Raw genomic sequence first — 16194 nt, forward strand, 5'->3', positions numbered from 1 at the left:
AGTAAGGTAACTGTTCTATCTCACATCTCTTTTCAAGTATAAAACTATGGGAAAAGGTCAACTGAAATAGAAACACTACATAGTGTAAGCTATTTTGTCTGTTAAAAGTCATAGATATGAAGAAATGTTTTTAAAATTAATCAAGTTTATTCATTTAATAACCATCTACTAGTTTAAATTAATGTCATTAGTTAATGTCATTAGGTAAGTTAATGCCACTAGATGTCATTGTCTATAGGGGAACTAGTTTAGCTAATAACAATAAACTGCTAAATAAACATAGAACATATAAATCCAATGGAAAATACACAGTAATATAGTAAAGGCACTAATATTTAGTTTATTTTTCTCAGAATAAACTTTTATTATAGCTGGTGATTCTTTAGATATATTCTACCTTTCCACACCTAATCCATTCCCACCCTTAATTTAACCACTTTACCAGAAAGAATATTCTAAAAAAGTAGAGTAGGTAACACTAACAACAGATTGTTAACCAACTTTAATAAATAATAAATGCAAGATATGCAGGTAAATTATTATATCTGATTGATATTCTATTTTATTAATAAAAGTATCATGGTGCTCCCTTCTCCAAATCTAGATTTTCTATAAAAGGCTGTAATTTAATGTTAATGGCTTCAGTGAAGGTCAGAGGCTAGTATCACCATAGTAAGAAGCTAAACTAGGTATTAGTTGGGTGAAACAAACATGAGACAAAATATAAAACACAGTATGTGTCCTTTCAAAGCCTCCTGATTTTCTATTAGAAGCAGGAGATAATATCATCATCAAAAGTAATTTTTTCATTTAAAATGAAAATGCTCAAAATCTACAGCACAAAAAAAATGTAACCATGAAAAAAATTTCAACCTCCTATATTCCATAATGTATTTTCCTTGGTTTTCTATGTCATGCATTGATCCCAGACTGAATAAGCTAAATAATACGCCTTCCATGAGACCACAGAATTTGAGAGAAATAATACACATTTATTCCAACTGAGGTATGGATTATTCCGTGTTCCTGTGAAATGCTGTTATATGGGAAAAATACTATGACATATACACACAGATTCTATTGCTTTTAACAAAGTTTATATCACAGATAGAAAGCCAAAATAATGTCCATAATTCATTAACTTGACCTAAACCAGAAGCTGCATTGCTTTTGCTACCAAATTTTTTAAAACATCCAATTATATATGCATGTAACCTTCTACTTTTCACATAACATTTCATGAACATATCCTAATAAAGACATGCTTCCATAAACCAAATTTGTAGGATGTGTTGAATTCTATTAAATGTGAGGAAAATTAGAATAGAGAGGCTTCCTGAGATTTTCCTCTCTGATTCATGCATCAGATTTTTATATACATAGAAGAAAACAACAAATATAGAACTAGGTCAAATTTCTCCCATGAAAATAATATTTGTGTTGCACAAAATAACTATATTATGCACAATATCATCATAAATAAAATATTTTGTAGATTATAATTATAGTGATACTACTCTTAGAGGAAATGGCCACAAATTAGATACAGAAATCAAACCAAATGCAAAATTTTCAGGTATCACTGATTTGTATTATGATACTGCCTACCAGAAATTAATGCCAATTTAAGCTTCCCCTGGAAATATAAAAGATTAACCACATACTTGCCAAAGATAGGACAATTAGAAATGGTTTGAAGTCACATAAATCACAAAGTAAATCCTATACATTAATTTCATATTTCCTTCTTCCCTTATTTTTTTCCTCACTTGAGATCGTCCTTCTTCCTGTCCTTATTTTACTGAATAGTTTCCATGTTCAGTGCACTACGGGGACATACAAAGGTGACTGAAGATGAGTAAAAAGTAATATAATTTCAAGTGAAGTCTACAATGTCCTAGTAAGAATTGTAATTTGATTCTAATTTAACTATGACAATGATATTTTCCATGTTTTTAAAGAATTATGAGCAAATATCTCTGTAAAGGATGGAAGAAACTATTAACAGTAGTTACTCTATAAAAAGGCCCTGTGGGAGAAGAGCATAGAGATAGCATTCATTCCAGATCTACGTATATTAACCTAGTCAAAAAATTCCTTAAACAAGTAGTACAATTTTCTGAAAGTGAATAATGGAAGAGAATTAAAAAAATTGCAATGTAGTTATAACTCAGAAATATATTTGGACATGACACTGAATATATGTAATTTCTGATTTATAGAATACAGTATAATATTAGCTTAAAGATTGATTTCTCAGGTTTCTTTCTATTATTACGCTTTGTTTTGTGATTCAAGATATTTAAATATATAATTTGGACGAAAAATAATCTTATAACAAAAATTACTTTCCCATGTAATACAAACATAACTATACTTCAAGACAGTCTTATTTTATTTTTTACAGGCTATTTATTTTTTAGTAATCTCTACACCTAATGTGGGGCTAGAACTCACAACCCCAAGATCATGAGTTGTACACTCTCTCACTGAGCAGCCAGATGCCCCAAGACCTTTTTACTTTAGAAAATGTTACCCGCCTCATGGAACTCTCTCTTTCCATGATATTATAAAGATAGATATTAGATATTAATAACAAGGGTAAAATGGCTTTCATTTCATTAGAGGAGAGAAACAGAAGTTGAAAAAAAAGACATACATAGACAATGACAAAGAGAATGGGAATATGACAATGAATAAATATAAATAGTTACATTTTATTTCCAGAGAAATAAATTCCGTATCTGGAGCAGACTTCTGTCCAGGTTTTCTAATTATTAGCATATCATCCTGCTATATGCTATGAGAATAAAATATAACAAAGGGTCCTCATACTCTTAAGGTTTAAGGCTAATTATAGAGCCATATACAACAAGAAATTAAAGACTGACATGAATATGAAATAAAAATAACTATATGCCTTGGCAATGGGCAGTGTATGATTACGTCTTTAAGAAAGTTGACAAACATTTATCAGAAGACTAATGTGTTACAAGAACAGAGTTAATAGGGTACTATTGTCAGTAGTAGAAAACCATAAGTAAGTTTTGGTTGTTAAGAAGCTCAGAAGCTGTAAAACAAACTACAAAGATTAAAAATCACATCGCATATGATGACACCCACAGGTAAAGGGCAAAGTACTTATAAGTATCCACAAGAAAAGATGGTCTAACAGGGAATAAGCCATTTAATTTGCAATTGTAAGGGAAGGCAAAATTTCAAGTTGCTGAGACAGACTGGTGGCACTGCAGGTAGAAGGAGGGAGTCATGGCAAGTCCCAGGAGAGTGTCACCACCAGTAACTCACATCCGAATTTGGAAGACAGAGTTCATGGGAGAAGTTGGGAATGTGCAGGAGTAAGACACAGTAGGTAATTGTGAGAAGCCATGATAGTTTACTTTTTTTTTCCTGTTTATTTGGGGCCCAATGTTAAGAAATAGGGCAAAATAAAAATATCTGTAGAATAACATAACAGTTCCAGGCAGGGGAACAGGGGCTTTAAGTATGATAAATATGAGAGAGAAAGTTAGAAAAGAAGATTAGGGTCAAGTTGCAAGGACTTAAATGCCAGCCTAGAAAACAGGGAATTTTTTTATTGGTAATAAGAACCCTGAAATTTCCTGATTAATAAAAAATATTACCTATGTTGTATCTGACAACGGTGCATCTTATCTGTTACATGGGGGAAAAAAAGAACTGGGATAGGAAAAATATTGGCAAAGCAGATGATATATTTAGCATGTTGGGAAAGAGAGATGTTAAATATTTTGAAATTATAAATAACAGAAAAATGTTCAGATCTGTAGCACATTCAATATCCAGGAAGAATGTTTATTTTTATAAAAGACTTTGTGATAGATAAACTGCCCATCTGTAGAGACGCAGGGACTGTATTAGTGAGAGGCAAGGATTCCCGAGTCAGACGACCTGAGTCAACAGCAGACTACCACTCTGAGATTGTGGATACTTAAACCTCCTCTCACTGTGCTTTGGTTTCCTTACATAAAAATGTGTGTGTGTGTGCGTGTGCGTGTGCGTGTGCATGCAAGTATCTGCATCTATATATCATATGTATATGTAACTGTATGTATATGCATCTTGTATATATACGTGTCTCATATAAAAAATTTAGTGTAGGTAAATAATATAATACTTCAGTAGGAGTATTTTTTGTCCTTAAAACAGAGTGATAATAGTGCCTACCTACTGTATTAAATAAGTTAATAAATCTTTCTTTGAAAGTAAATGAACTAATACATATGAAACACTTAAAACAAGCTCTTGCCATCTATTAACTAGAGCAAACAAAATCTACGACCTGTTTTTGCTGAATGGCTTGAATATCTCCTTTTAAATTATTAAAACTATGTCTTCTATTTACTACTGCTCTATCACCTGAGCCCTGTATTTTACATGGATGCTAACTTAATTTAAAAACCCATATATTCAAGGCACAATTCAAGGTGTTGTTGTATGAAATACCAGGTTACACATAACATTATTGTTTAAAAAAAGTTAATGCTCCGAATAATTTAAAAATGCAGAGAACAAAAGATCACTCATGAATCCACAATCTGATACATCAATTATGTTATTTATGCTTCTATCTATACTTTTCCTTATGCATATCTTGCACATTCTGAATGTCAGTGCCTACAAAATTTTATTCTTTATTGTTCATTCAAAATTATTAATAGAGAGTAATTTAAAATTCCTACATCACACTGCTGATATTTTAAGGACTAAGTTCAGTCAAGGTGATGCACTTAACTTTGGACATTTAGTTTATTTCTAATTTCAAATCATATACATTGCTGGAGGAAGAAGAAGCATGTAAAAGATTCTTTCCTCTCATTGAAATATCTTTTCCAGTAAATTACCAGGAATGAGATTACTGGCTTAAAGGACATTTAACTAGTTGTGGCCTATGAGATCTGTCCGCATTCACTCATTGCCATGAAAGTTCTTTACTTAACAAACACCTTGTTGCATTATTAATAACAAGATAATAGCAAGCATTCATTGATTATTTGCTATGTCCCAGATACTATTCTTAGGGTTTTTACATGCATTATTTCATTCAATTCTAACAAGAACCCTATGCGGGAGGTATTATTTTTATTAGCCCCATTTATACTGAAGGAAATTAAGGCTTACAGAGGGTGTCCTAGTTTACACACCTGGTATGTTTTAGAGCCATAATTTGAAAACTCTGTGACTCTACATTGGCGCTATTAATCCTGTAGTGTATCTCACTTTCCTGTATCTATTTGATCATAAACATGATATATTGTAAAGCCTCATTTGTTACCATGAAAAGTGATGGCACAAATTACATGGTACTTTTCTGTGAAAAAAACACATGGATTCCAAAGATATAACCAATGAACACAGATTTTAATATTATCAATGCTTTCAAATTTAATAAATGCTTTAATTTTATCAATTATGTTATATATCCATAAATTATATTCACAAAATAATGACAGATCAACATATTAATATAAAATACTACAAAGCAACTACGAGGGAAGTTCCTTATAATAAAAATTAGAAATCTACAATTATTTGAATTCCCCTCTCCATTAGAATCATTAAAGGAAATGCTTAAATTTTTGTCTTAATTTAGAAAATCAAAATTAAGCAATATAAATAATGCAAGTAGATCACATCTCTATGATCTGATATATGTGCATGTAAACTGCATTATATCCTTGGATGTTTTTACACTTAGGGTGACCATATAGTTTATCATTGTTTATCATTTTATCACACTTTCAAAAGCAAAAGACAAGTGGTGTTAATAGAACAATCATCCCAAGCAAACTAGACATATGGTCACCTTACTTAGAATAGTTTCTGCATTTCTTTAGTAACTAAAATCCACTGGTTGAATCCCAGGACAAATATTAGTATGCAGCATGGTATAGCAGAGGGAAAAAGACTCGACTTGTTCAACAGGACACTGGATTCTTACCCAGTTTTCTTACGTATTAATATCCTTGAGCTTCAGTTACTTCATATGTTAAAAGAGAGAAAAAAATAATACTTTCTACCTCTCAGTAATGTGATAAGAACTGAACAGTAAGATGAACATGATTGTTCATTCTAAACTTCCCATTAACCACACAAATCCAAGTTATAATACTACATTCCACATTTTGACAAATACTATTCTACTCTTTAAATGAAATCAAATTATACAAAAGTTGTAAAAATTTCAAAATATATTTCAGAATATAATTTATTAGTCTTCCAAATATATGTAAAATATAATATAATCTGCTAGTTTGCGTAGAAGCTGTGATAACTCATGGTAAATTTATTTAAATTCTTTATGACAGTAAAAACCAACTGAAACCAACTGAAGTTATATATTACAAAACAACTGGAGAGATGTCTTCAAAATAGCATTGTCACGAAGAATTAGAGGTTTTCCATATATATTAGTACGACTAAGAAACAAGTGGTTCTCAAAATGGAGTTCTTTTTCTCAAAATCATGAAAAAGAAAAATGCTCTACATTAACATATCCAAACCATGATCAGTTTTCACAGTTGTTTGTATTTCAAATTATACTCTAACAAGTATCACCACGGACTTCTACTCTACCAAGTGCCTTGATAAACTTGCCGTTAAGTGGCTAACTACCCTCATTTGGCTAGGGACCCACTAGCATCCTCTCCCAAACACTTCAGTTTTTCTCAATATGGAACTGGAATTTGTTTTCAAACTCTTCACAGGATCATTGAAAGGAAACAGGAGAAATACTATAAAGGCAAGCCTGGATGGATTCCAGAGGCAAGTACTCTCACAGAAATGCACTGGAATTATGCCAAGAAGGGAAGTGTTTTTGCAGATGAACATAGTGGCACAGTTAAGTATAAGGTCTTTAATTCCTTTGTCAACCTCACCAAGGTTAAAAATTAAGAAAGCTATGTGATAAATAATTTAGTTGACTCACAACGGTGTGCACATATTCTTTCAGTTGAACCATAAGGAGGCATCTTGACTAATCACATTTTTTTAATGAACTCTTCGTTTTAATACCTAATTTCACCTATTCCAATGCATGATTAATGTAGGTGACAGTGAAGTAATTTTATTTTAATTACCTTAGTGTGCTTTGCAAGTGACAATAATTTTGGTGCTCAAATGTGGTTCTAATTCTTGAAACCAAAATAAATAAATATGAATAAATTTAATAGTACCACATTTAATGATATTATTTTACTGATGTGGAAGAAGTTAGAAGTGCTTTTCTCCTGGTAAATGTCTTTATTGGAGTTAAAGGCTGCTTTTCTTACTAAATCCTATATTTATAAGTATAGAAATCAAACAGTTCCTGTTTGTTTTTAACAAATGCCTGCAAATCAATTGAATTAAATTACACAAAATTATTCAAAAAATACAACAATTTTCTCTAAAAATCTTTAAGCCTTAAAAGAGCAGAACTATAATGTTATTTCCTATATTTTTCTTAGACAAATTTAATATGGCATTTTATATATTCCTGTTTTATTAATTATGTTTCCCATCTTTAATTGTGCAAAAGTTTAAATTCCACTTTCACATCAGTCAGAATCCAGATAGCTACTTAAAGTGGCTGCTTTTACAGCTAAACTACAATCATCTTAAATTTTCTTATTATAGTTATTTTCAAATAATTGTTGTTAAGTTACAGTCGATAAGAACATTGCCTTTCACTGAACTGTTTAGTTCACTAAGAATATTTCTATACTTTCCCAGTGGTTAGCATTCCACCTACTAGTACTGATGAATCCTTATCAGTTTCTGATTTCCACATGTATGGAGCCTGTAGAATGATCTCTACAATAAGAAATTCTACCAGTGTAAGGGACAGGGAAAGAGGACAGAGGGTAAGACTGTTTTGACTCCTTCAGGAGGGTATCAAAGGAAGTTGCTAAGTTACTCTATAGGACCTGAACCTATAGAATCTGTTTGTTTTGCCCTGAGTTCACCTCACAATGTCAACTATATCATGGATGATACTTGAGTGCTGGAGTCCTCGGTATTTTACATGCTAGCGACCATCCACATGAAGTATTTAACTCCTCAATCAGGATAAAAAAATATATTTGCTCAGTTATTCCATCTAAATATTGTGTCCAATAGAAATATAATGTGGGCTATGTATGAAATTTTTAAATTTCTAGCAGTCACATTAAAAAAGAGTAGAAAAGAAACAATTAAATTTTAATATTTTACTTTATTAAATGCAGTATATCTAAAGTATGATTCTTTCAATATGTAATCAACATAAAAAATTACTAATGATGTGTTACACTCTTTTATAGATAGATAGATAGATAGATAGATAGATAGATAGATAGATAGATAGATATAGATACTAAGCCTTTGAATGCCAGGGTGTAATTTGTACTTATAGCACATCTCAATTTAGAATAGTCAATTTTTAGACTCTGAAAGTCATGTGTGGCTGTACTGGACAACATAGACATAAATGTTTTTTAAACTATTATTTCTTTAAATATTCTACTAGAATGAGAATTTTATGGGGAGTAATATAATTTATATACTAAATTACTAAGAGCAAGACATTTGAGTTCAGCAATGAAACAGAATATTTGCTCTGATGCTCCTTGGTTTGTGTTAGAAAACAGGTCAATATTGTTGCTAAAAGCCTAGGCTCTGGAATCAGAATGTCCTGAATTTGATTCTAAGCGAAGACAGTTACTACCTCCTGAAGTATCTAGAAGCAAGCAATTCACCCTTGAAAGTGCCATTTTTGTTTTTCTGTAAAACAGACATGATAATGAAATCTACCTCATTAAATGAACTAGTGTCTATAAAGCACATAGAAGAGTGACAGCATGTAGGAAGTTACTACTGTTAGATCCAGTTCCCTCTAAATTAACTAGTATTTGCAATTATTAGAATTATGTTGTTGGCTTTGAAGCACAGAGAAAGTTATTTTTTGGTATGCATTATGTTTTCTAATTCATAAATTTAAAAATATATAAATAATATAACATTATTATAGAATATATTTGGGATATGCACAAACAGAAAAGTATCTATCAGTTTTGAACGTCCATGTGACATAGTTTTAAGTAGAAAAATACTGGCCAATTATAACAACTACAAAATAATATATAAAAGAAAATCCACTTTTACAAAACAAAGGAAAAAGTTCACTAAATCGTATGCTATTATTGTTTCAAAACACAGAAAATGTCCAACGGACGTATTACAATAACTAAAGCTTTACTTTGACCTACTTCTCAAAAAATGTGGTCCACTGTAACATAACTTATCAGAAAAGCACTCAATTTATTATTTAGTCCAGAAAATAAATACAGCTTTGGCAGAAGTAACCTCAGAGATTTATCAAGTGAAACTTGATGACTTTTGTATCCAAGTTTTAGTATCTATAAAAAAATATTCTGAAAGTTTAGAAATGTGTTTGTAGGTGCCCTCTCAGTAGAGTTCCTGTTAGCAGCCGCCTTCACCTCCTTTCTTCTGCTACTCACAAGTCCAGACAATATGGATTTCGAAATAGGAGAAATACCCTATCATTGAATCCTGGTTAATGTCACGCCTCACTCTGCTCAGTCTCCCCTTAAATCTCATAGACCAACATGCAACTGTTGACTTCTAGGTCAAGCACAGGGAAAATTAAATCTTGGTAACAAATACCGTTATTGCCAATATTTATCGCATACTGTTAGTGCAGCTATCACTGTGGGGAATCACTGATAGTTCGGTAGTGACTTTGCTTAAGATCTGCTGAATCAGAATGCTGGTGTGGCACAGACTCCCTTGTTGAAATAACCGTTATTACTCACAATTTCTGATATTGAAATAGAACAAAATGCAAAGTGGAATTTTAATAGCACATATTACTTACGTTCACAAGTGTCCCCTTTCTGCTGGTAGCCTGCTTTGCAGATACACTTTCCAATGGGCACTAACCATTCTCCTTCTGCACTGCAGTGCATCCTGGGGGAGTTTTCCGCCTCTTCCTCTGCACTGCTGACACATGTCCCTCGAACCTCGACTAAAGAGGAAAATTCTGAACCAGTCACTGTATCTGGAAAGATAGCTAAATTCTCAATAATGGACCAGCACTTCTTGTAGTATACTTTGACAGAAACCAAAGCTATGCAAGCCCCTACATCCTGAAAGGCAAGATAGAATCCCTTTTTGGACAAAGGTCCAATCTCTCTCACCTCAGTGTTAAGCTTCATCTTTCTTTCACCAAGGTCACCTTGGGTAAAACTTTCATCTGCAGCAATGGTGTCTATTTTTACATAGAGGTTTTCTCTTATATTCCTGCCAGTGTCGTAGTCTGTTTCATAATAGTACAAATTAAAGGTTTCCTTGCAAGTTCCCAGTACTCCAGGAAGACTGTTACAATCCCTCAGGGTAAATTTCAATTCTACAAAAATCCTTTGTGCATTGCCTTTCGAAATCCAGTTAGTCCGCAGCCAGTTGTTTTGGTTGGGCTCCATGACCTGGCACACCTGGTACGTTCGAATCGGGGTGTAGTTCTCATCCAAACCGCTGATTTCTTCCCACTGGGAAATGTGATTTAAAAGATTATCAGTCATTCAGCAAAATAAGAAGAAGAATAGTCATGATAATAATAATAGTAACAACAACATTTTTATTGTGGAAGTACACGAGGAACCTTTAGTATAGCACAAATGATGATCTTTGAAAGACTTAGGCAGATTCCTGCCCCCTGGCAATACAGGACTCTCCATTCAGCTGCATCCCCTGTGGTAGAAGAACATCGTTCAGGTGTCTCGCGTTGTTTGTACATACAATAAATGTTTCATTTTGTTTAATATCTGTTTGCTGGTGTATTAGTGTTTCTTTTTTGCATGTTTGCTTATGTCTATAGTCTCCATTGAGATTATAATTTTTATAGACTGAGTGCACAATTACTTACATTGCCATTTAATGCATATGCATATGGATACATGGCAGAATTTTTGAGAACTCAGTTGACATTTTAAGTGTTGATGTTAAACTTAGAGTACCTAAAAACACAGGGAAGAAAATGCCAAGAGTGCTCTGAAATGTAAAAGCTTTCCATAACATGTTGATATTCATAATGCGAAATCTTCTACAATCTTTTCAAAATGAGATATAAGGGAGTAACATTTTACAGAGCTATTTATTTACTGCAGTGTTATATTTAATATTATACATATGCCACACAACTATAAATAAGCAGTTAAAAAGCATGATTCATCTTTATAAATAAATTGCTTTCAATAGACAATCAAATGTACATGGCAAATCAGCATGCTGGATCATATTTCAGTAATAGGCTTTATGACAGGAAAAATAGCACATGTCTAAAAATGTCCATTCATTTACTGATGTCATATATACTATAGCAAATATATATATTCATGAAAAAGGAAAATAGTAACTTGAAAAGAGTTTACAACAATTTAAAGATTATTAAGCCATGTAGGATACCATCTATTTGCTTGTTAGCAAATAAGTTCATTCATTGCACTTAAAATGTCCTAAAAGTCTACAATAACAGTTGATTTTGTCCTTTCTTACCATTATTACAAAATTTCACACTTTGTATTTAAGCTACTTTAATAGTGAAATCATCATCTACCTGTATTCATTTCCCCAATATAAAATGCTAAATATGAAAATTTGTTAGTATTCAAATCCAAAAATCACACAGAAATACAGTATTTAGCCTATTGTTTCAAATAAAGCATATAAGAAAACAAACTAATAAACATGTAGTAATGAATTTTATTTGTAAAATTTGATTAGAGAATCAATTCATTAAAATACTCTAAAATATTAATATCTACTTTTAAAACTGTTTTTCCAAAAACCATGACTGACAAATTAGCAAAATACTGTAATTCAGAAATTTCTTACATGACGTTATATATTTGCTATAATTCTATTACACATATCAAAGCTCCATCAAAGTTCCAAAGATCCCATTACCAGGGGCAGGGTTCACTCAACACAACTTGAGTTTGTGGCTAGTTAATGATTTGCATGTTTCTCTTTGTTTCAGTTAGCTGCTTATAATCTGTCTGAATGACACTTAGTCAAATATACCAAAATTCATCAATTTGAATGGGTAAATTTTAGTCTCTTAGTTAGATCAAATTTATTAAAAGAAGTAAAGCTAGTAATGATATCTACCAAGAAATCAAAAGCTCCCAAGATAAATGTGCTCTTTAACAATTCCCCGGCTTGAAGAAACCAAGGCTAATTATTATAAAGGCATATATATCTCTCAACATTTCTTTCCTCTAACTTCAAGAACAATCATATTACTTTGTTTTATGTATGAAAAATCAATTTCACCAGCTATGAAACCAAATTAATTTTAATTTTTATTTAAAAATGTATTCCTAAGGGGAAAATTTCAGGATAACTATTGTATAGATAACAAATAGTGAGACTACACAAATGCATTTAACACAACTCCTATTTTATTATTTCACTTTTCTAAGAGACTGCAATTATTTCTACAAATGGCACCACTGAAAAAGAAGTCTTAATTCGGATACTGTGCTTTTATGGTATACTTATAAAAGTACTTTCTAGAAACATACTTTAAAAACACTTTATTTCCTGTTAGATATTTAATCACACACAAGCCAATCCATTTCATATATAAAACACATCATCAATCATCATTTCCTAATATTATCTAGTGATTCCAACAGATATGTAGGGTTAACTGTTAAGATACTTTGGACTGATAAAATGCCCATTTGTGTCAAAGATAACATAGTGATAATTTATCATTTTGTGGATTACATTGATGAAATACTATAATCACTACAATCCTGTATCAGTTTACTTCTCCTTAGAGATAAAAACCATCCCCTATCTCTATTTGTTTTAATTGATGGGTGGTAGAAAATGGGTTACATCTGTCATTGGTAAGAAAGGTGTTTCTTTTTTATTGTATATACGTATATTATTTTACTCATGGAAACTATTCCAGTTACAAGAAAAGTATGACATTCTTGCTGAAAAACTCAGTGTATTTTTTATATTTAATCTGTAAAATATATGTCATTTTTCATACTTTAATCTGACCAATACAGATAACTGCAATATGATCTTAAGCAATTTCTCAAATATTAAATGATAAAAAATCTGAATATTTTAAGGAGATTTGCATTGTTCACATTTTACATTCGTAAGCTGACTTCTAGTTCATGACACCAACGTTGGTTTTATGCCCTTCTTATACTCAAAAACCCCTTTCAGACTTTCATTCTTCTCTTTGCAAAGTTTGTTACATTTTTTATACCCTCACGTATACTTCATGCTCTCTGACTCCAGATTTCTTACTGTACCAAAGATCAACTTAAGTATCAATGAGCTATAGACTCTCATTTCTCAGAGCCTCTTTCTTCAGTAAGGGATGAAGTATATTCCCCCTCTCACAATTAAAATAAGACCTAAAGACAAAGACATTGAACTAACTCTAAGTAAGTAATATACCTTTCCTGATATGTGAAATGCAATGGTCAGAATTTTTGGGGTTTACTTATATTTTCATAGATTTTTATTGTACATCTTGTACTCATATTTGTTACAGCAGAATTTTACTACAACATGTACATGCTCTTCCATCACTTCGAATTAATAAGAGCAGATAGCACATGATAAAAATTTGGATTTTGACACCAAATTCCATGGTAAAATATTGAGCATATTACAGATTTAGTTACCTTTTAAAGTATATTTTGAATGATGCTAAAACTGTTTTTAAAAGAAGAAACAGATCACATACTGTTTTAAAGAACTACACACATCCTACCTAGTGATTATACTAAGAAGTATAAAGCAACTAAAGAGATTTAAGTGACTTTGTGAAAGAAATGTTCCCTGTAATTAGCTGGCATTTATAGCATGGAACCTGAAATATAATTCCTCTCACAATAAAAACTCAAAAGATTATGGGTATAGAGATTTTCTTTTAATCCATTTCCCCAAGCACTAAGTAGACCTTCCCTACTGAAAGAACTCAATGTCTCATTATAATACAACAAAATTTTGAATGAGATATTTAGAATTAGAACAGTGTAAATATGAAGAATGTGAATAATTCCACTCAGGGGAGGGGAGAAGGGAAACGTTGTGTTTTCTTACTTTAATAAATAACAGGTGATATGTAGTCTATGAGGAGACGTACTTACCCCATTGGGTGGAGAGGAAATCCATTCCAACTCTGTTTGTTGTGCTTTAGAATCCAGTAGTAGTACTGAAAAAGAAAGTTTATTTCCAAATGTTACTTAAAAAATTTTAACACATTTGTAGAAGTTCCTACAGTGAATCTAATTTTTATATAATTATCACTTCATGATCTAAGATATATACCGTTATTTATGTAAATGAATGAGAACATGAATACCTACCACATACAAGATTATGCCCCTTTCTTAGGGAGAAAAGATGTTACAGTACCATTTTTTTATTTGGAGTTTTCAATTAAAGTATTAAAATAAATCTAAAAACTGAAAAGTAGTATGAAAGTAAGGATGAAAAAATGATAAGTGGTATATTGATTTCACAGTAATTATATATTATAAAGAATTTTATAAACCATTGAGCACAACAAACTTTGTCAAGTAGATTGACATGGACATAATAAAATGTACTTCTTTATTAGTCTCCAGTGAGTCATTAATTTGTGATATTTTGCCCAAAGGTTTTCCTCATGCCCTTGAGAACTGGAGTTTATTTTTTGAAAACTTTTCCACACACAGTGTCTTCTCTTAAGCCAAAATTAATATAACAGCAAACTGTATCAAGCAATGTCATCATGAGGAAAATAAATTGCCCATTATTCACAAGATATATTTCTGGTTTAGTCAAACATCTGTTTTCAATATTTCTATTTTTTTAATTTTCAAATATTTCAAAGCATCAGCTAATTCTCAAAATGGTATATTTAAACTGACTTGACTTTCAAAAGCAGTTGTATTCCACTTTTATATTATCAAAAAGCATAAACAATTCATTTAAATTTATATATATGTAACAAATGCTCCTGGGAGGATCAATATAAGGTAATGTATTAAAATATTATATATTAATATATATCATACTTCCAATTCAATATCGTTTATTGCTTTTTAAGACAATTACCCTCCTAAAGTATTCACTCTTCACTCAAACTGATTCAGTTATGAGTTTTTATTCTTTAAAAATATTCCTGACTACAGCATTTTAAAAAATGTATCAATTTGTTCAGAAATAATATCGAATATATTCCAGGTTTGTAAATGTGCTTAACATCAACCTGAGCAAAATATTAAAATCTAGAATTAAATAAAATACATGCTTATATGAACTTTTAGATAATCACTCGAGGAAAAAACAGGTATATTCCGAACGTAATGGAAATTTGCTACGCTAAGAAAACAAAGGAACACATTGACTATATGCTCAACTCCTTCACTCTAGTCAAGGTTATTCTCTGCAACCCAGAGACACTTTTTTTGCAAAAATGTTTTACACTTAGGACTCTTGGGAAGACCATGAAAGCACAAACCTCGGTCCCAAACACTTGACTCATTTCAGATAAGGGGGAAAAAACACACTTTCAAAATACCAAGTTGTATTTCCCACTTGAAACATCAATAAATCGTGGGACTAGTAAATTTATGTAATTTTTAAAGTTTATTCTTTTTTTGGACTCAGCAACAGAGATGAAGCAAAACCAACATGGGCTCCAGGTTCCCTTTGAGGTGCTTTATTATTACTATTATTTTTGTCTTCGGCACTGACAAGAGACAAGTGGATTTTGAACCCAGGTGACCTTCGAGAGTCATTCCGGAGAGTGAAACAAGCAACGTGATGATTGTTTACTCCGGTTCCGGTACCTCAGCCCAGCGTGCGGTGGGGACCGGACCCGGGGACCACAGGGGGGTGGTGGCCGCAAACAAGTTAAGAGGGAAACTAACTAACAAAACCAAAACAGAATCCAGCCCCAGAGCGTTTAATCAGAAGCAGCTCTAAGGTGATCAGTGTCTCCCGGTCGTCCGCTCTCAGGGCAAACCCGCAAGTGCGCGCTTTTGCCTTCCCGCCCGGAGCTCGGAGAGCCATCCTCCCTTCACGCCCACGGAGGCGTCGCCCGGCGGCCGCCCGGACGCGGGGCGCCCGGGTCGGGGTTCGGGCACTCCGCGC

The 16194-nt window shown here is 32.2% G+C and overlaps 1 protein-coding gene across 3 annotated transcripts in view; it reads right to left on the reverse strand.

Moving 5' to 3' along the window:
* The window catches only part of EPHA7 (EPH receptor A7), a 166582-nt gene that overhangs the window by 147698 nt on the left and 2690 nt on the right, over positions 1–16194 (reverse strand). For all 3 annotated transcript variants that reach the window (XM_029944619.1, XM_029944618.1, XM_029944620.1), the window contains exons 2-3: positions 14202–14266; positions 9893–10562 (exon numbers count right to left, since the gene is read on the reverse strand). In XM_029944619.1, the coding sequence (XP_029800479.1) occupies positions 9893–10562; positions 14202–14266 (735 nt within the window). The remainder of the gene's footprint in view (positions 1–9892; positions 10563–14201; positions 14267–16194) is intronic.

The sequence above is a fragment of the Suricata suricatta genome, chromosome 7 (assembly GCF_006229205.1).
Source record: "Suricata suricatta isolate VVHF042 chromosome 7, meerkat_22Aug2017_6uvM2_HiC, whole genome shotgun sequence".
Classification (NCBI taxonomy): domain Eukaryota; kingdom Metazoa; phylum Chordata; class Mammalia; order Carnivora; family Herpestidae; genus Suricata; species Suricata suricatta.